The sequence below is a fragment of the Canis lupus genome, chromosome 3, assembly GCF_003254725.2.
Source record: "Canis lupus dingo isolate Sandy chromosome 3, ASM325472v2, whole genome shotgun sequence".
NCBI classification, from domain to species: Eukaryota; Metazoa; Chordata; class Mammalia; order Carnivora; family Canidae; genus Canis; species Canis lupus.
In genome coordinates, this window is record NC_064245.1 from 65,292,501 (window position 1) to 65,315,116 (window position 22,616).

General features: G+C 34.8%; 1 protein-coding gene and 1 long non-coding RNA gene across 25 annotated transcripts in view; one reads left to right on the forward strand and one right to left on the reverse strand.

The window, feature by feature from the left end:
• Positions 1 to 22,616, reverse strand: part of CPEB2 (cytoplasmic polyadenylation element binding protein 2) — a 68,533-nt gene that overhangs the window by 3,732 nt on the left and 42,185 nt on the right. For 22 of the 24 annotated variants that reach the window (XM_025438454.3, XM_025438453.3, XM_025438452.3 and 19 more), the window contains 6 exons: positions 14,088 to 14,258; positions 12,862 to 12,951; positions 7,843 to 7,961; positions 7,450 to 7,564; positions 4,721 to 4,902; positions 1 to 284 (listed from right to left, as the gene is read on the reverse strand). The exon at positions 1 to 284 is cut by the window's left edge and continues 3,732 nt beyond it. In XM_025438454.3, coding sequence (XP_025294239.3) covers positions 57 to 284; positions 4,721 to 4,902; positions 7,450 to 7,564; positions 7,843 to 7,961; positions 12,862 to 12,951; positions 14,088 to 14,258 — 905 coding nt within the window. In that variant the 3' untranslated portion in view covers positions 1 to 56. The remainder of the gene's footprint in view (positions 285 to 4,720; positions 4,903 to 7,449; positions 7,565 to 7,842; positions 7,962 to 12,861; positions 12,952 to 14,087; positions 14,259 to 22,616) is intronic. The other 2 variants (XM_025438450.3, XM_025438449.3) reach the window with 1 other exon arrangement.
• On the forward strand, positions 5,414 to 11,583 carry LOC125754883 (uncharacterized). Its single transcript, XR_007409908.1, has 2 exons — positions 5,414 to 7,241; positions 10,033 to 11,583. It is a non-coding gene; the product is annotated as an uncharacterized LOC125754883 (long non-coding RNA).

Below are 22,616 nucleotides of genomic sequence, written 5' to 3' on the forward strand. Positions count from 1 at the left end.
CAGTAAGCCACATGCACCCTTTCTTTCCTTGTTACACAGAGGCCGGTGTGCTATTCTTAGTTCCAGCGGAAGTGGATCTGACGTGGGCGATCAGCACCTTCCTTTACCAATGGCTTATGGAACTCACGTCCTGCACGAGAGTGGATATTTGCCCAACAAAACTCACAGTAATACTGCAGGCAAGTGACATTGGCACAGAAAAAGGGAGCAAATTTTCCACCACAACGTGCGCCCTGGCATTCATCACACATCTGGTCATCTAGCACATATGGCTTTACCTCCACCTGGAAAAAAAGAGTGAAAAAAAAAAATCTCCCATTAAATTTCCTTCAGAAATCATTTTAGTAAATTTAAAATGTTCAGAGGCATTTTCCCACAGAAATAGTAGGCAGCTTCCCAGGGAAATAGCTTTACCATATAGTAGATTAAAAAACAAAAACAAAAACCAACAACAAAGTCACTCTATTCTGACACTAATCATCTTTTTCTAAGATGTTTCATGTTCATAAGTGACAATGTGATTAAACGAGCACTTAGTTTGGTAGTTTTAGTTTATCTTGGTACATTTTCTTCAGAGGACTATAAACTAAGTGTTATTTATTATATCTTTTCAAAGGCATAAAAGACTTAAACTATACATCTAATTGATTCGTAAAACATTCTACCCTCACATAAGAAGTAACATCTTTAAAACAGCTGTGTGTTAGTATTTTGGGAGTTAGGGTGTTTGTGAGCGAAAAAGAGAAGGGCACGGGAGACAAATGGTTTTTATACCTTTTCCCCTTCATTCCAATAGCACCTGAGAGACGGCCCAACCCCAAACCACCGATTATGGCAACACTTCTGTATGTATTCTGCTTTTAACTACTTGGTATGTACACACACCAGAATTGTGGATAATCTTATTAAGGGCAAGTCTGGACTTCTGTGAATTTGTAGGATATAAAATCAAAGGCCCACGGAGAAGGTGTGACTCAGGAGAAGACCTCAGACTCCAGTCCGCTCTGAGTGCTAAGCCTCTTAAACCTCAGTTTCCACATCTGTAAAGGAAGAATACTAGAACCTGCTTCACAGAGCTGCAGCACATAAAAACATTTAAGGCAGTGCTTGGCACACTGCAGGGACTCTGCAAGCCAGTACTCCTTAGGAACAATAACTCCAAATGGAGAGCTACTTACTAGCTTTGAATGGTGCCAGGCAACCTAAGACCTCAGCCTATCCTGAGGAGAGGAGGGAAAACTGAGTGTTTAACAGTTTGGTTAGAGATAAAGTAGTGTTTGTCCAAGGTAAAAAATAACAAGCCAACAATTTCTATTCTGAATGTATTAATACTTGCACGAGTGCAGAAAATGAATATATAAGGGTATTTATCTTCAGAAGCATTATTTATCACAATGGCAACAAAGAACAGAGAAAAACTGAAAAGTTGATGAAAAAAACTATAAACAACCATCTGACAGAAAGGTAATGGAATTAAGTTGTCTATATTTGCATTTCATTGATTACGGCTGGATAAACATATTTTATGTACACTGAACATTTTGCTTTTCTGAACAGTCTATCTTTTGCATATTTTCTTGCTGAAGGTTTTTTCTTTTAAATGAATCCTCTTTGCCAGTTAAGGATTTTTAACCTTTTGTTCCATTGGCTTTTGGTTTTTAAAAAGATCTTTGACACGAACTGACATGAACTGTAACATTTTTATGCTTAATCTTTATTTTTCAACTTTTTTCTTTATGGATTCTATCTTGATTGCCTGGCTGCTATTTATGATTCATTTCTTCATTATAATATTATATAACCAAATACACATATCTTAGTATTGTTATAATATAACTGATAATAATTAAAGGAATTATCAAAGAATATCTCATACTGGATTTCGTATTACTAGATGATAAACAAAATGAGCACAGGGAAAGTGTCTGCTCAATACTTAGTACCTAGGATCTAGCAGGATAGCTAGCACAAAGTAGAAACTGTATCTGAAGAAATGAGGTACATTTACATATGGTGAGTTTCTTTCTCATGATTATATCTCGTCTTTACTGTAATTAAAGACAGAGTGTCTGTGTGGTTTACTTCATTTCCGTAATATCCCATAAAATGCTTGGTGCGCAGGAGTTACTTAATGTAAAACTGTTGAAAAAAATTTTTAAATGCAATGATTTCAGTTATTTGTATTTTAAAATTCTAGATATTAGTTTATGAAGCTAATCTATTTACCTTTAACAAATTGCAGACTTTCAAAGATGGAAAATTGGATTTCAAACTTGTAATTTTAGACTATTCTGATTAATAATCTCTAAAAATTAACTCTTGTAAGTCTGAAAAGCAGTTGGAATTTCATCAATTCTGTAAGCTATTATTTCCTATTATGATGCCTTTCCCTAGAACTTATCTGTAATACTTTGTTGCCTGGATTCATAACTAATGAAATAATTCATATTTAATTATTCAACTTGAACTGTAAACACAACTCCCCCAGTAAGTACCAGAAGGTACAATGAATATTACTCATATTACAATGGAGTAACATATCAAAATTACAATGAATTACACTTTTGTGGTGATAGTGCTTCCCAGCTTTTGGGGAGATAGGAATTAAACCTCAAAGTGTTCATGAGCCAAAAGAGTACGCTGAATGAACAATTTTAATCCTTCTCAAATCTTTGGGTTATCAGTTATTAATTTAAAATTAATCTGTTGTTATGGTTTAATAATTAAATTCATACCAGAGACACGAAAGGTACAAAGATTAGTGGTTTTTCTTTTGTGTGTGTGTGTGTGTGTGTGTGTGTGTGTGTGTGTATGTAAGCAGTAGTTAAAAATAGTTAAGGATAAATTTTTTAAAAATATTTTAAGTAATCTCTACACCAAATGTGGGGTTTGAACTTACAACCCCAACATCAAGAGTCACACACTCTATTGACTAAACCAGCCAGGCATCTCTCAAATTATTTCAGATAAAATCCAAAATATACCTTAGTAGCACTTATCTTAAAAAATAAACTTTTCTCTCAGATATTTCAATGCCTTTTTAAGAAGGCATGCAGGTGTTCTCAATTCACTTGCTCTGCATCTGAGTTGCTCTTTAGGAATCAACTCTGCCCTAAATAATTGGCCCTTCAGCTATCATTTTGGAAACAAAGGATGAGGTAGGACACCTATAACATTTTTTCCCCTGTGCTTCTGCATATTAAAGCACTATAAAAAATAAATAAAGCACTATAAATTGTATACAATGTAGATAACCTCCTCCTTGACTGGATCACTTCTTGGCGAAAGTCAGGGTTAGACTAGATAGGTGGTCTAAAGCATGGCTGCACATTAGAATCACCTGGGAGCTTTATAAATTTCTGCTGTTCCTGAGCTATATTATAGCACAATCTCTGGGGTTGGGGGGGGACCCAGATGTCAAGATTTTTCTAAGTTCCCAGGTAACTTTATTCTGTAGCTGAGGGTGAAAACCACTGGACCAGAGGAACTCCAGTTCAACAAATTTTCCTGCCAGCAAAGACCTTCCACTTAGGTGTGTGTTGCAACATTTTAAGTAACAATGCAACAAAAATCAGTCTGCTTGTATGAACTGAACCTATGATGTGCTTTTTTCCCCATTTATGGGATGGCTTGGAAATTAAATTGATGACTACTTTTTAGAGCCCGTGGTCTAGTCAATCCATATCCTTTAACCAGCTCCCCTGCCTCCAAAAGTCTTTTAATACATACAGATAGCCTCAGGGAAGAAACTGCTAGAAACTGTTACACTGGAAAAATAAATACTGACTCAAGTTGTATCTACTAATTTAGATATTAAAGTTAAATTGCCTCTTATTCTTAGCATATCTCATCTGCACCATAATGCAAACATGACAATTTTAGAATAATGCTTAGCTTTATATGGGAACTATGAGCAGATTTTAGTATGAAATAGATTCGTAAGTGAACAACTGAGTTTTGGTCATTTTCTCTATTTTAGCTGGTAATCAGTACTAGGAATTATTCAATGGAGTAGCTTTTAGTTAACATTCATAGGACTTCCTAAAAAGTTCTTATTGTGATGACCTAAACAATGCTACTAAAGAGTAAATGTTTAAAGTTTAGGATAATTATTGTGTGTGTTTAGTTTATTTGTATATTTATTATTTTGTACACTTAGGGAAATATACAGTGTATTTTATTTTAAAATTAATGATAAAAGATAAAAATGCTTTAATACTTACTTAGTGCCAAACTAAATGCTTCTACATAGGAAAATTCATTTAATTCTCAAAGTAACTGTGAAAGACATACTATTATTGCTTTACATTTGATAAATGAGGAAAAAGAGGCACACTGAGAGTTAATTTCTTGAGGATTACAGAGCAAGTGGTGGAAATGGGATCTTGGGCAGACTAGCTTCAGGGCATAAGCTCTTAAAAAAAGCTCTGCCTCCATGGTCAGAAGGATATTAAGTATTAAGACCTTATTGGTGGATTAAAAACAAAACAAAAAAAACAAACAACTTGACAAGGACATTTATATTTTGTATATTGTATCTAAGGTCCAAAATATGTTTAATAATTTTACATTTCAGGGATATTTTGATATAATACTCTTTAAGAGTTAAAGAAGTATAAAAAAAATAAAGTGTTTGAATTATAGTATTAACTCTGGGTAGTAAGCTTTGGATCAGCACCTTATTATAAGATGTTAAATGCTTTCCCAATACAAAACTTACGCGTTTATCGATATCTCCATGCTGAAGCTGAACAAACCGAGCACTGATGGCAGCAATATAGCTCTGCTGATTAGAAAAAGCAACTCGACCAGCACCTTTTGGATATTTTAGCTCAGGATCTGTATCAATTCCTGCATAACAAACTCCACCATACAGCCGGTCCATGATCATAGCAAGTTCCACTTGAAAAGGAAAAGAAATTCACATATAATGTGAGAGAACACAGTATATCAACAGTTTTTAAGTACTCTTTCACTATACAAATATTTTGCAGTTCTCCCTCCTTTCTGTACCATCAGGTTTTCCCTCTATATTGGATCACTCTTAATCTTTTAAAAAACAAATCAGAACTCTTAATTCTGTTTATTTCTCCCTCTTGGTAACTGCTTAATTTTTATGTTCCCCCTTTACAGCCTAAATGTTAACATTTTTTTCTTGTACTTCCCCATCCCTCTCTTCCTTGTTCAACCTTTTATAGCCAGACCTTCACCCCATGATTCCATGTTAATTGCTCATGCCACTGCCAAGTACAATGGTCAATCTACCTGGAAACAACAGTGAACATAGTTCATTTTTTCCTTTCCCTTGAAATACTTTCTTCATCTGGCTTCCAGGAAACATCATTCTACTAATTTTCATCTGGCCTCACAATTCCTTCCTAGTCTTCCTTGTACCTGGTTCTTCTTCAACTCTTGACTTTTCAATGTCAAAAGTTTTAGTCCATGGATTTCTTTCTATACTTGTGGGTGTAGTGTCTTCATCCCATGTCATGGCTTTAAATACCATGTTTCAGCCCCTAAATTTCTCTCTTCTCTGGACTCCAAATTCATCTATGCAACTATCTCCTGGACAATTCATACTGAGACATTTAACAGACCATCATCACTTAGCGTGTTTGAAATGGCACTCCTAATCTTCCCCATCCCACCAAATCTGCTCCAATGAATTTTTGCTGAGTCAATTGGTAATCAACAGAAAAGATGAAGTTGCCAAGACCTTTGGCTTCATCCTATTTTCTGTTTTCCAAACTGTACATGCAATCTTATGAACTTGATTTTCTTTCTTTCTTTTTTTAAAGATTTTATTTATTCATGAGACACACACAGAGAGAGGCAGAGACAGAGGCAGAGGGAGAAGCAGGCTCCATGCAGGGAGCCTAATGTGGGACTCGACCCCGGGACCATACCCTGAGCCAAAGGCAGACGCTCAACCGCTGAGCCATCCAGGCGTTCCTGAACTTGATTTTCCAAGTTCATTCTAAAATCCAATCTCCTCACCTCCATCACTAACACCCTATTCCAAGCTCTCATTATTTTTCATCTGGATCGTAGCAACAGCTTTATCTCTTTTCTTCTAGATTTACTATAAAAACAGTAGCAAAGCCCCTCAAAATTTATTATCAAAACAGTAGCAAGAGTAATTCTTTTAAAAATGTTATTAGATATAAATGGCTTAACTGAAATTTCTAGGTAGGTGCTCTAAATAGTACCACAAACTTGCTTTCAAAACCGAGACCACAATCTTCCTCCAGTGTTCTTCTCCTCAATAGAAGGCACCACTATCTACTTAAGTGGCTTAAGATTGAAGCTGAGATTCAGCCTTTTGAGTTTACCTCACAAATCATCTGTGACATGTGTTCATTTTGCTCTCTTACCACTGCTACCTCCAATCTAAGCTCACGTTATCTTTCTCCTGTCCTGCAAAAATGGGCTCCTTAAATGGTCTACTCAAATCTACTCTCAACCTAATTGCCCCTAAAACGTATCATTAGCTACACTTATCCAGAACTCTTCACTGATTTTCCCTTGCTCTGAGGATAAATACCTAATTACCTTATTAGACCTGTATGATTTGACTCCTATTCACTTTTTCAATGCCTTTTTGTGTCTCCCCTCACTCCTTATACCCTTAGTCAGCCACTCTGGGCTTCTTTCAGTTCCTCCAACGCCCTCTGCTTCCTTCCACTAAAGATCTCTGAGTATGTTCTTCCCTTTGTGAAACACACTCCTCACAATCCTCCTGCCACCTCAACTCTATTCCTTCTGCTGTGTGTCAGCTCAAATAGGAGTATCTTTTAAATATCAGATTATACCATATTCCTTTGATGTTCTTCTATTCTCTATAGGCTTTCTTTGTAGAAGTTACATTCTCTAAGTATTTACATGTGTGAATGATTCTTTTAACATGTTATCTCCTGTATTGGAAGAGGATGTTCTCAGGGGTGGAAGACACTAGCACACTTCACAGGGCACATGGAATCATAAAACATGCTTTTACAGTGGGCATTTATGTCTGTAATTATGTTCCTAGATGACATCTCTGGTAAATCTCTGGTTCCTGGTTATTCGTGAATAGAAGTTTCTTACTTGTATCAAAGTGCTATTTAAAAAAAAAATACTGTTTATGTCTTCTTCAGATATCAGAATCAACCCACATAAAATAAAGAGACCCCAAATTCTTCTTTTAGAGACATACTTAAGAACTCAAAAGTCTGCTTGGAGTTAACTATTAATATTGATAGGTAAGTGTCCATTTCTCCACTTACTTGATGGTTTTAAAAATGCTTCTCAGAATTCTATAGAGAGTAACTTTTAGAGCCATGAGGAATCTGCCCCTTTCTTGTCCAATATCCAATAGTACCATGTACATACACAATAGTTCCCAAGTGTTTATTGAATTAATTCATATTTGATTTTTAAAGAAGCAACATTTGTTAACATCCTACTTACCAGCCCTTAATGGCCTAGGAACACCTCCAACAAAAATTGTTTTTCGAGGATCCAAAGGCTGAGAACCATCCATCACAAAATCACTATCACTTAAATTCCAAGGACGGATCTGAACCTATGAAGAAAATAACATCACTGTAATGAGTCCTACTCCCTTGACAGCTTATGCTGCTTTGTGCCAGTTAACAGTGGTCCTTCTATTTTTCAAAATTTTGTATATTTTAAAACATTAGTATTTTTTAATCTAGATACTGTAAGCTATCCAAATTTTTTTAAAACTGAACTCTTAACATGGTAGTTTCTTTTTTTTCTTTTTTATCACTAATGCTTACTTCAAAATTGTTTTTGGAAAACCTGAATTTGTAGCCCAAAGCCCAAGCAGTATTTACTTACTGGTTTGTCCTTGATGGTGGGGCTGGAAACACACAGATAGAGTTTTCCATCTTCTTCAATACAAGCATCAATTAGTGCCTGAACTGAGCTCTCTTCTTGAAAGAGAAGGAATGCATAGCCTGTAATAACCATTAAAAATGAGGCATTATGGGAAAGTAAGCTATTTCACCCCAAATTTCAGTACTGTTTAGAAAAATACATGCTTTTGGAAAAGAAAAAATATTAACTATCAAATAGAGCCAGAACCATTAGACTTTCTAGAGGAGAACACAATATCCTATGGAATTCATGCAAAAACAGATACTCATTAATTAGTTATCTTATATAGAGTGCCTACTCCCCCAAAACTGTGCTAAAGGCTTTAAATAAATAATTTCATTAGACTCTCACAAGCCTATAAAACATTCTCATTTTATAGAATAAAAAAACTGAGGTATTTAGCAATTAAATGACTTGCCCCAAGTCAGTCACATGAGCAAGCAGTTGGTGGAGTAATTTCAAATTCAGGACAGCCCCCGAGGTTTTAAGAACTTGGCAGGATTACCCTGTTAAGCATATGAGGAAAAGATTCCTAGATTTGGATTAGAGCGCACTTGGAAAGGCTCATGAATTTCCGTAAAAAGGGGAGAATTCCATAGTCAGCATCACAACTTCAAGATGGTACTAAGGAAACTACCTGAAGGAGGCTGGAGTGAAACAGGTCCTCCAGCATGTGTCAGAACCTTTAATCAATTCTTGACTGGGATAAGCAGCGGACACTCCTTTCAAACAGTCTGGACACTATATTTGGACTTTGGGCCCATGCTCTTGTTTAGATGCCTGGACTTTTGGGAAATAAGCCCCCCCCCCCCTTTCTTTGTGATAACTGATTGTCAATCTTTAAGCAGAAGACTTTATTATAAAAAGAAGATATCAAAATTTATACCACAAGTTCACCATTATATGATTATTCCTAGATGCTGACAACTAACTGACCAAAAAACATCCCTTTTTCCTTGATGAGATTTCTATGCAAATAAACCTAGAGAACTGTAATCTGGTTCTAATATGAAGTCATCAAGCAGGCCAGGCACATCTATTATACAATGTGTGAGGTCACATTTTACATAGAAATCTAAACACACAGCTTTATTGTTGACAATGCTATGACTGCCACAAAAGTCTGATGTGACATAAAAGTGCTTCATTTTAAAATTTTAATACCTGATTGCATAAATAAACCATCAAACCAAGCTATGCAAATAGAAACTTTCAGAGGTATGATTATGCAAGATTAAAAAACACATCACAGACCTTTCTACTTGCTAGAAATAATTTAAATATGCTTGAGAAAACTGGTGTGGCCTGGGTAGCTCAGTCAGTTAAGCATCTGTCTTCATGATCATGATCCCAGGGTCTTGAAATTGAGCCCCGTGTTGGGCTCCCTGCTCTGGTGGGGAGTCTGCTTTTCCCTCTAACCCCCCTGCTTATGCACTACCTCTCTCATTCTCTCTCAAATAAATAAAATCTTAAAAAAAAAATGCTTGAAAAAATAAATAATAAAGAGTGGTTTTTCTTTAAGTGAAGGCTTTAATTTTGATACAAGGATTTGAAAGTTATAACTGTTCTGTAATAATTAAGAGGATAAAAGACCAACTTATTAAAATAGTATTTTAAATTCAGTATATTTAATGTTAAGATTTGTGATATTAATTTTTGATATATTTTAATTTTGCTTAGTTTTACAGTAATACTTTATATTCAATATTCTTAATATTGCTTAATTATTTGTGTGATTACAAGGGAAGAAATGTTTGTGTCACAAAACTAATTAAGCAGCATGGCAGGTAAGTTATGATCTAGCTAAGGCAAACCATTAAATATTAAAATACTCTTACCAAAAACATACTATATAGCAAGCTCATACTCACATAGGGTAAACCTCATTCACTGTAAAAGAAACACATGTACATGTGTGGCTCCATATCCAAGGGCTCATGTCACTGCCTTAATTAGAAGGCAGCATCACTAACAGGATGCCTTCTGTACCAGTGTTTCCAAACCATGGAAAACGAATTACAACAACAACAAAACTGCTTGAAAGAACAAGGTTTGGAAATACTGGTCTCTGGCAACAACAATTAACTATAATTGTATCAAAAACTGATTTGCCAGTGCTACTTTTCTGAGGTCTTTTTGTTTTGTTTTCAGTTTGAGAAAATAAACTAACCATCACCGCAAAAACCACAACAATGGCAACAAGAGCAAAGACAGCAACTATTCTGTTTGATCAAATTTGTGCCAACACATCTTTCTAGGCTTTGAGTCCACCATCCTTGTTCATATATGAACAAGAGGCTCAGCCAAAAAAATGTATACCTGTCTCCACACAAACCAATTCTCACTCCATTGTAAAACTATTTCAATTCCTGCCTGGGACTCTGTTCAACTACTTTATATCTATCTAAATTGCACAGTACGTTCAGTTCAGATTTCGTTCAAAACTTCTAAGTGAAGCCTTCTCCACCTACTTCAGGTCAAAGGAATTTCCCTATCCTGTAGTATTTATAGCTGATTACATCATTTGTTAGTCAATTACTATTCTGTGCATTTCCAAGAACACAAAGATGAGTAAAAGCATAGTCTTAGAAATTATGGGAAGACTTGGGTATTAGCAAAGTCATCACAGATTTATAGAGTTGTAAAAATGTAACACTGCAGCTGTAACAAGTGCTTTCAAAATGCCGAGCCTCTGTGAACTGTGAACTGCGAGTCCTGAAAGTTTCCTATGAGCAACCAATATTTAAACTGAGACAAGCAGGGGGTATGCATATGAAGACACATGAGAAGAGCCTTCAAAAAAAAAAAAAAAAAACGAAGAGCCTTCAGGGTGAGAGAACACCATATGAAAGAGCCCTGAGGCAGGAGAGAACAAGGCCTGCTTTTGGAATCAGAAGGGAACAAGAAGCAATAATGGGAGAAGAAACCAGAGAGATAGGGAGGCCGGGCAGGGCAAATACATTTTTGCCTTTATTCTAACTAAAAGAAACCACTGAAGGGTTTTAAGTAGATGGTCAAGGGATTGGACTATCAGATGAGTTTTTGGAGAGATTATCCTGACTGTACTGTGGGAGAAAAACTGAAGAGCCAGAAGTATGGAGAGACTAGTCACATTCCTCAAGTGGGCCAGGGTATTTGTAACTTAGGACTATTAGAAGCTAATTGGCACTTTTATTGAACACTCAACGAACTTTATAAAAGGACAAGAGAGTGAAAAAATGGACAACAGATTAAAACTTAGTAAACAGGGATCCCTGGGTGGCGCAGCGGTTTGACGCCTGCCTTTGGCCCAGGGCGCGATCCTGGAGACCCGGGATCGAATCCCACATCGGGCTCCCGGTGCATGGAGCCTGCTTCTCCCTCTGCCTATGTCTCTGCATCTCTCTCTCTCTCTCTCTGTGTGTGTGACTATCATAAGTAAATAAAAATTTAAAAAAATTTAAATATAAAACTTAGTAAACAAATGAATGTCTACATCTATATGGAGTTAATTTTCTGTCTATACCAAGTATCAGGAGGGCGCCTCGGTGGCTCAGTTTGTTAAGGGTCTGCCTTGGGCTCAGATCATGATCCCAGGGTCCTAAGATTGAGCCTCAGCAGGGAGTCTGCTTCTCCCTCTTCCTCCTGCTTTTTTCTCACTGTCTCTGTCAAATAAATAAAAGTCTTAAAAAAAAAAAAACCAAAACCATAAACTAAGTATTTGGACCTCCAACACACCAGTAAACTCCAACAAATTTGAGTGAAAATATAGAGTACAGGGAGAAAGGTCCATAGCTTTAATCAGATTCTCATAGAGACCTGGGATTCAGGATTCCTGCTTAAAAGATGTTCTTGATTCTATAAGCATAAGATTTAAAGGTGTAAAATGAAAACATTGCATTATTCCATTTCTCTAAAAACCTACATGAATTGGTAAATGACAATTCTAGAATTCTCAGTGACAAAAAGTGGAGATGTCCCATATAATTACTAGAAAACTTTAGTTTTTGTATGCCAATAACTATTCTAATGTGTTTCCTTTCCCAGAGCCCAAATCAGACCACTTAAGAGATCCATTGGAGTCTTTTATCCAGGCTTGAAAATCTACTCAGCCAGGAGAATAGGTTTTTTTTTTTTGTTTTTTCTAAAATTTTATTTCAATGATGTTTAAAGAAAAGCCTTGTTTTTTTTTTTTTTCCAACTTCCCCCTTTCTTTTTATTCACTTCACAAAATCTGCCATTAGCAACCTGACTGGATTCACATTTAATTCTCTCCCCTCACCACCCCTGCTCATTGTGGGCAGGGGGTACTTCCTCTCCCCACTGACTGTGGCCTTGCTTTGCTTACAGGAATGACAGTGTAATTTGTGATTCTTGTGCTATGGTAACAGGCCACAGTAGTATCCTAGCAATAAGTTACTGGCACAACTAGGTATCCTGTTCACATCTGATCTCTTAAATATAATGAGGATTTGGACCAGTCACTTTCTTCTCCAGCTAAATTCACCCACAGAGTAAATATTGCTCTGTTATCTGTTATTGTTTGAAACACTTAAGTAAATCTTGCAACATTTATAATGTTCACGTGTTTATTACTATTTTTTTCTCAAATAGGTCTTAATTTCACTGTGTAGAGGGGCACTTTTTTTTTTTATATATATGTCTGTACCCGTTACTTAGAAGGATGCTTCAGACAGAAAAAACCTCAAACATTAGCTGATTTGAGCCTTTGAAAATATTGTCAAATCATTATAGAGAGAGTGCAGCAAGTGTCTTATGGTTTCTGACTGGCTTAAAGTGAAACTATGAGAGTCCTTAGGCCCATTCTTCCTCACTTGACAAACATTACTAGCCTTCAAAAATTACTCTATTATTTAGTTTGTATATAAAGGTGTAAGGATATAATATTCGAAAGAGAACAAAACACAAAGTAATTTATGCTGTCTTATTTGCTCTCACAAAACTGATTCCCTAGAAAATATTAACAGCAAAAACTCTTACCTTTTGGTGGAAAATAGGACTTGCTTTCGGCTTTATGAGGCCAATCTACTACCAAAGGCCCAAATCTTCTGAAGCTAGCAGTTATTTCGTCTTAAAAAAGTACAATAATACACATTAGGAATTAATTTTAATGGCTTATTTTGAAAACAAACCATATTTTATAAGTTAAACTAAGATAAACTAGAATTAGAAAACTCAAAACATGTCTAATATCCTTATTAAAAGAATATATATGAATAAATAACTATTATAGTCAAAATAAATTCATTTTTAAGCAACACATTGGCCAGAGCAATCAATTCAGTGTGAGTTTTAAATTTTATATAACATGTGGATACTAATGGATTGATAGTATACCAAACTATAAATATTACTGGCTTGATAAGCGTGCCAACATTATCTTAAGTTAAATAAAGAGATAGTTAATGCTTGATAAGTGAAATCTCATAGGGAAAGAAAAGGTCTCTAGAACAAGACATGTAGAGTTATCACACTCATAAAATATACTAAGGTCTGAAACACTTCAGGTAGCTTCACTGAAACACACACAGGTCAAATCCAATGATATGCTCTAGGTTATTTCATCACATGAAAACCTTATTATACTAAATAACACTTAGAATAAGCTTCTGGATATTTGAATCATAATTGAAAAATTTCTCAAAGCAATTTCCTATTAGTTGTGAATAAGGGTGGCAGATTTCCTACAACTGCACAAACATTAGACAGTTTCATATTTTAATATTTACTTACTTTCTTTTGTTATTATTACTATGATTATTTTTACATCTGTTTAGTATTTGTACAACCTGAATTTCCTGTTTATGTTCTGTTTCCATTACTCTTTAGGGTTTTATTGCTTCTTTCTTACCTGTTTCCTAGAGCCTATTTATCCTTCAGGAAATTATATGGTTGACTACCATGCACTGCAGGCATTTTATTTTGTATGTGTTGTATTATGGTAATATCAAAGATTTTAAGTTTTATAAGAAATTTTTTTGTATGATAATCTTATTTACAAAAAGATACAGTAACAATATGCATTTTAACATATAAAGAAAAAATCTTTAAACTGTTCAATTACCTCCTATTTCTTATTTCAACAGGTGACAAAATAAACAGAGATGGATATCCATTCTGACTGGAAATCTCAAGGTAAAAAATTCCATATCCCCACATTCATGTTATACTTTAGGTTTTTGTTTAAGCTCAAATTATCATCCTACCTTCATCAATATCTGGAGGAAGACCACCAACAAAAACTTTTCGAGAGAAGCGTTCTATTCGTTCTCCATTTTGATGAGCTGAGTAACATGTGGGTGAATTTAAAACACCAACTTGATCATTATGACCATCATCAAGCAGACCATCATCTATTGGAAAAAGGGAAGAACGACCTAAAATATAAGAACAAATATAACTTGAATCTCAGATATATAAGGAAACGAGAAAGTCAGGCATAAAAATAGCAGTGACAAATCCAAAGGCTTAAAACATGAAGGTGACATGGGGACAAAAAAATAAGGGAAATTTAGATAGCTTAAGGTTTTAATTTACCTGGATTCAAAAGAGAAGTAGTCTAAAGAATGGCTTAGAAATAAATGTAGTCATATGACAACAATTATACTGCAAACAAGCATTAGATCACTTCAGTTTTTTTTATGGAAAACAGCAAGAATCTGGTGTATGGGGACAGTTTAAACTGGATGCGTAAAAGGAGAAACCTTTGAGAAATTGGTGGCAGAAGGGAAATGGCACAGACTAAATAGATAAGAGGACATAATAAAAAGCCACTTGCAGACCACAATAAGTAAGGACAAACGCAACATGTAAGACTTGCATAGAAGGTTCTGAATTGATTACACATGTGACAATTATATATAAAAGGGTAAATTAGACAGGGCTTCTGCACATGTGCAAAAATAGAAAAAGGCATCCTCTCTAGGACTTTGGTCCCCATCTGATCCCACCCTTTAGGGGTGGCACCCTTTGTACCAAGCACGTCCTATACAGTCCTCTGCAGAAATTCTGATGCTAGTCTCCACGTGGATCAAAAAAATAAAATGACCTAATAAAATACAGCTTCTTGCTCTCAGGGAATGTACATTTAGAAAAGATAAGATCTATACATATAACTATGGCATATATCCATAAGAAAGCTTCAAAGTACTTCAGAGGAAGTCTGTTGGAGGAAGGGAGTAGTCTGGCTAATTTAATAAATGGGTAATTTTTTAAATCCCCAAGTGAAACTGAATGGTAAATGTAAAAAGGGAAAGCAAGTGGTATTTACTCAGTGCATTAGAGAGGGTAAGATATTTCTAAGTGAAAATATTTATTAGAACATGGCTTTGAGTAAATTTTCCAAATGGAAAAGAGACGTATAAGAAGGAAAATATGAATTTATTTAAGAAATAGGAAGTAGTCAAAGTAGACTACTACATGTTGGAAATAAGGAGAGTGCAAGTAACAGCTCTGAGGCTAGTCAGAATGCTTAGACCTGAATGCCAGGCTAAAGGAGAGGTTTTATTGAGTAGGTGATTACAACAAATAAAAGTGGATACAGGAGCTAAAGCAAGATAACTTTACTGCTGCTTTAGAAAGACTGATAGCAAATGTGGCTAAAGTGATTAGAAGTGAGCAGACCAAGAAGGATGGACAGGGAGGTAACTATAGTGGTAAAGAGTAGATACCTGGGAAACAAAACAAAAACAATGGAAAGGAAGAACTAAAAGCAAGTGTCAGAAGATGAATAATAAGAATCATTAATTAAATATAAGAACAATAAAGATCACAACCTGGTATTAAGAAAGGGTAGATATGGAAACAACAAAATGCACAGGCAACATTTGGGATGGGAGAAGATATTTGCGAATGACATGGACATATTTGATAAAGCGTTAGTATCCAAAATATGTAAAGAACTTATAAAACATGCAAAACACCATCGAGTTAAAAAATGGGCAGAAGACTCAAAATAGACTTTTCCCAAAGAAGACATATAGCTGGCTAACAGATGCATGAAAAGTTACTCAACATCATTTATTATCAGAGAAATGCAAATCAAAACTAAAATGAGATATCATCTCACATCAGTCAGAACAGCTAAAATGAACAACTCAAGAAACAACAGGTATTGGTGAGGATGTGGAGAAAGGGGAACTTTCTTACACTGTTGGTGGAAATGCAAATTGGTGCAGCCACTCTGGAAAACAGTATGGATAGTCCTCTAAAAATTAAATGATTCAGCAATCGCACTATTAGGTATTTACCCAAAGGATACAAAAACACTTATTCAAAGGGATACATGAAGCAACTGTTTATATCAAAATTATCAACAATAGCCAAATCATGGAAAGACCCAAATAACCATCGACTGATGAATGGATAAAGAAGCCATTGTGTGTGTGTGTGTGTGTGTGTGTGTGTGTGTGTATGTATACAATATATATAGTATATATATTCCATGTATATACACAATGGAGTATTAAGCCATCAAAAAGAATGGAATCTTGACATTTGCAACAATGTGGATGGAGCTAGAAAGCATTATGCTAAGTGAAATAAGTCAGTCAGACAAGAACAAATACCATATGATTTCACTCATATGTGGAATTTAAGAAAAAAAAACAGATAAACATGGGGGGAATTAAGAGTGGCAAACCAGGAAACAGAATCTTAACTACAGAGAACTGAAGGTCGATGGAGGAGAGGTGGACAGAAGGATGGGTTAAATAGGTGATGGGGATTAAGGAGGGTACTTGTCATGAACACCAGGTGTCATATAGAAGTGATGAATCCCTAAGTTCTGCACATGAAAACCAGTATTACACTGGATATTAAGAAACAGAAATTTAAGTAAAACCTTGAAAGAAAAAAAAAAGGAAGGGTAGAAATATGAAACTGCATGGGGCTGAGAGGGTGTTCAGAACTAAATGTAAGGTGGGAGGTTGCAAATGGAGTGGAGAAAGGAAATAAGCCACATTTTTGAGAAGAAGGTGAACTTTACAGAGGAGACAGTTGAAGGTTCTTTGTCATATCACTGATGACAATTCCAGAGAGAAATGATAAGGTAGTTCCTTGAGAAGCTTACAAGGAAGTAACAGAACATTCAAGAAGCTCAAGACAGGAGTGGTAAGAAAAGTACAAGAGAAGCCAAAATACTATTTTAACAGAGTGCCAAAGAAAAATGTGATAAAAGTTAAAAAAAAAAAAAAGCCATGAAGTAATGGTGTGAAATGTTAAGATAATCATTTTAAAAAATGACAACTGTTTGAGGACATGCATGATCTTCAAAGGTAAGCGATTTTAGTAAAGTTGGAGGAGAGTCATGCTGCACATAGTTTTATAAAGTAAAGACATCAAAAGATGATTCTTTAGAAGTTTATTAGAGAAGGGAAAAGAAAGTAAGAAGGTAGACAAATTGTTTTTCTTTCTAGATAGAATGAAAGGTTTGTTGGTTTTTTAGATGGGATGATGCACAGAATCCAAAGTATGTTGCCTTAACATATACAATATTCAAATTAAAATATTATTAATATATCATCTTGAAAAATATGACAAATAATGATACAGGTGATATAAATAAAGACAATGTGGAATGTGATGGCCTGCAGAGAACTGAGGTTGGAATGAGAAGGAAGGGGGCTATATGTGAACTGTAGCTAGCTGGATGCTGGAAATAAGAATTTGAAGTTTCTAACACCAAAAACAGGGAGGAAGATCATGTTTATATAGGAATAAGGAATTATTGTACAGATTCAAATTCAAGTAAGATGCTTTGAAAGATGTCCATGTTCACTGAGTAACTTTGTGAATACTAATTTAACCTTTCCAATACCTTTGTTATCAGAAATAAGGACCAATGTAAAACAAAGGTCAATAGTCTGTGTAATCATTAGAAAGAAAGCCCTTCAAAAATATTTTATCTAACCATTTCATCTAAGAAAACAAACCTCATCAAGATCCATTACAAATAATATTGTGAATAACTGGTTCAATTTCTAAGGTTGGACTTTAAATAATTATTTTAAAAGGAATACGATGAGGCAGAAAACATGCATATCAACTAGTTTTTAATAGAAAAATTACAAATCCAAATTTTATACTTATTTCAGGCATGTCAAAACATTGGAAATTATTTCACTCCAAAGTGCCCTAACACACATATGAATTTAGCAGTCCCATGAATATAATATTTTATCTTGAGGAAAAAATTTGGATCATAAATACTTAGGATCTAAATAGAAATACTAAATGCAGGGATCCCTGGGTGGCGCAGCGGTTTAGCGCCTGCCTTTGGCCCAGGGCGCGGTCCTGGAGACCTGGGATCGAATCCCACGTCGGGCTCCCGGTGCATGGAGCCTGCTTCTCCCTCTGCCTATGTCTTTGCCTCTCTCTCTCTCTCTGTGACTATCATAAATAAATAAAAATTAAAAAAAAAAAAAAAAAAAGAAATACTAAATGCAGTGACAAAGGAAATCACTACGTAAGAGAGGTGATCCAAAAAGGGTTTAAACTTTCTGTGTTAATTATAATACTGTAAGCATATTCATAATATAGCTACATTTTAACAATGATTCTATATTAGTAACTATAATACAGTTTTAACTATAACAAATAGATTATAGTTAATAATTATCAAAAATCTCTAATCTATGTTTAAGCTATGGAATTAATTACTCTTTTAAAAGAAGAGTTAACTGAGTATGTATCAACAAAAATATCACTTTTTATCTTGCCAATTATCTTTTCCTATAATCTAAGGTAATATATGACTCTAAAAGGAGAACCACTAAATAATGACATCTTTCATGTGTAGTACACTTTAAACATGCTAAGAATGATACACACATATATTTAGTGCATGAAAATAAGTGGCAATTTTACCTTAATAAAGGTAAAATTATATATGTTGACAGAAGTAAAATTTGATTTTAAATAACTTGGACTAAAATACTTAATTAACAACAGTTTTCAACCAAAATTAAATTACCTTTCTCTCTCTCTCTCTCTCTCTCTCTCTCTTTTGATCTGAAACTAGGATATATTTTCAGGTTCTTGTGAAATTTATGATAAATCAAAGGATTCAAGATAGTTCATACAAGAGAATAAAGTCAGAGGATTGATTATACGATCAGATTTCAAGACTTACTAGTAGTTAGCTATGATTATTAAGAATGTAACACTGATGTTAAGACAGGCAAATAGCTAACTGGAACAAAACAGAGTCCAGGAACAGACCCACACATTTACAGTCACTTGATGTTTTTCAAGGTTATGAACCAATGGATATCCAGCTGGAGGGAGAAAAAAAAAAGGAATCTTGATCCCTATTCTCACACCAAACTAAAAATGAATTCAAGACTTAAATGTGAAAGATAAAACAACAAAGTTTCTAGAATTTCTTCATGATATTTGGGGATAGGCAGTAATTTGTTAGGACCAAAAGGCACTAATGATAAATGAAAACAACTGGACTTCTATCAAAATTAAATATTTTGCTGCTTATCAAAAGATAGTAAAAGTGAAAAGGCAACCACTAGAAAATAGGACATAATCCTAGTAAAGAACTCTCTTAAGTGAAATGGGCAAAAGACTTGTACTGAAACTTAATACAATGGATGGGTTATAAGCATATAATTGAGATGTCACTTCCAATACCTATCAGAATCTGTAAAATTAAAAAGCTAACAATACAAAATCTTATACTCTACTGGAGTATAAAACTAGCAAACTAGTTGGTAGTTTCTAATAAAGTTAAATGTACATTTACTCTATGAACTAGCAATTTCACTCTTAGTTATACATCTAAGAGAAATGAGTGCTATGTACACACAAACATGAAAACGAGTATAAAAATGTTTATGGTAGTTTTATTTATAACAGGTCCCAAATGGAAAACTCAAAAGCCTGTCAATATTTGGGAAATGGACAAATTGTGGTATATTTACACAATGATTCTATTTACCAATAAAAAAGAAATAACTACTGAGACATAATTTCCCTTCTATACAATCTTACAACTTTCCTTTGAGACTGAAGTTTTTAAGTATCTAAAAAAGCAATTATTTATGAAATTTTCAAATGTTTTCTTTTTTTTCTTCTTTTAAAAGAAGAACCAGATATGGTTGTTCCTAAGGTTCTTACCATAATAGTTAAAACTGTTTTTTTTTTCCTCCAGATAATCTCAAAAGATGAGATTTCCATGCTGTTTAAACCAGCAATGAAAAAGGATATTGATTAAAAACCCTACAGTCAAAAGAATTTATTTTTTAAAAATATTTTATTTATTTATTCATGAGACACATACACACAAAGAAGCAGAAACCTAGGCAGAGGGAGGAGCCGGCTCCAAGCAGGGAGCCAAATGTGGGACTCAATCCCAGGACTCCGGAATCATGCCCTGAGCCAAAGGCAGGCGCTCAACCGCTGAGCTACCCAGGCATCCCCAGTCAAAAAAATTTTAAACTATAATTACAGTTGCATTGTTTGAAGGGTTAACTTTTTCCCTATTTTTGAAATTATCATTTGATCTTGACATTAAACACCTCATTTATATTCTCTAGCTATTGTTATGAAAATCTTGACTCAAAATTCTTGACCATACTACAAGGTAACAAGGATGAACTGTTAAAAGGAATCCTACTTAAGTGATTCTAACTTAAAATGTATATACACCCATATTTGTTTGTACTATGTACGTGTAAACATACATACATATGTAACACATGCATATACATGAACATGAAAATTAATACAATGCAATATGAGATTAGTTATAACCAAGATTAGAGTAACTACTATTTTACCTTTATAGTTTTTATTGTACATTTTAGGTGACAAGTAACTTACTGTAAGGTATTTTACTTTTATTTGTAAGTAGGTCTTTTGAGCACATAGCTAATGATGTCTCCAGTTTTCTTTATTTTACCTTCATCTGGCCTTTTGAAAGTGCCTGTAACTTTTGCTTCAGTATTGCCTTCTACCTATAAAGGAGGGATAATACTTCTGCCTATAAATTATCTTCTACCTATAAAGCATAGTTACTACGACAAACATGAGCCTCATTTGTTATGGATAATTAGGATTCAAATTACTCACTTCAAAATATTTTAATAAAAAGGACTGGAGAATGCTTGAGACTTCTCTATATCCCCATAAAAAATGTTTACTCCATTAAATAATAAAAGCTACATGATGAGCTTCCTATACCAAAGACAGGGCAAGAGTCTAAATTACGACTGGGTTGCTTGTGTGACCAAGATGGACAGGTGCCCCCAACACCTGGGTGTGTTGGTGTGGGCAGGTACATACTGCACACATGCCTACATTAAGAAGGGTTGTAAGCAATTATTAACTTTACTTTGGTGGCTATATTAATACGCCCAAACCAAAGCTATACTGACTTTTTCAGATTTTGATCTTATTTCAGAAGACCAGATTAAAGAAATTTTTCAACATATCAAAAGGGGAGGTAGGAAAAGAAAAGAAAAACATTTGTACAAAAATGAGGCAATTTACAATTTGAATCTAAGCATAGTTCTTTGATCTCAAATGTGTTATCCTTTACTTTCATTTACTAGATGTTCTAAACCATATAAATTAAGGATATCAATATTCTTCCCCTCTTCTAAGATTCTAGCAGTCACTCTACTGGAGTAGAAAATCTACCAATATGATAGCATGGTTTTTATTTAATATGAAAGGATAAAAAAAACTATCAAAACAAGAGGTAGATCCAAGACTAAACTCTCTTAAGCATCATCTGTTTAATCAGATAGAATCACTGAAAAGGGATACTTTTCCAAAGAATTAAGGAAGAAGCTCTAAGGTACCCTTATCACCTAGAAAGATTTTGCCCCAGGGGACGCCTGGGTGGCTCTGTGGTTGAGCTCCTGCCTTCGGCCTGGGGCTGTGATCCTGGAGACCTGGGATCCTAAGTCAGGCTCCCTGCATGGAGCCTGCTTCTCCCTCTGCCTGTGTCTCTGCCTCTCTCTCTCTGTCTCTTATGAATAGATTTTGCGCCAATAATAGGTTCATCTCATGGAGGATGGATAATATATTTAATTCTAATAATCAATTAGAGCCTAGTAATGTCTTTGTAAATTAATTTCTAGATGTATTTCAAGTTCACTACAACTTTATTTCTTTTAGAAATTGGTATAGGTGCAGAGTAGGTAGAGTCAGCCTCTTCGAGAAGGGGTAAGCAATCTTTTCTGTAAAGGGCCAGATAATAAATTTTTTAGACTTTGTAGTCCACACTGTTATATGTACTATTGTAACTACTCAACTCTATCATCACTGTAGCTCCCAAGCAACCAGACAAAAAGTGAATGGGCATTGCTGTGTTCTAATATAAAAATTTGTTTATAAAAATAGGAAGTTTGGCTTGTTGGCCACAGTTTGTTGACCTCTGTCTCTGGCTTTTTTTCATGCTTGGGAGATTCTGCTCATTCTCTTATAGTTATCAAAAGTATTTATCAAAGATGAAGAATTTCAGCCTTGAATATACCATAAAAGGATATGATAGCAATAGATGGTATACTGTATTATTAATAATTTCTTGTTTATTATGGTGCATAAATCTGAATGGCTACATAGTATAAATAAATCCAACTTCTCCATAAACTTCCAAAATGTCATTCTCTTTTAAGATCATTTCTCCTGTTTCATTCCATATACAATCCACTAACTCAAGCTTTGGGATTACCTGCTAGAACAGACTGCATTGTGAGGTTTAGCCCTATTAACGAAAA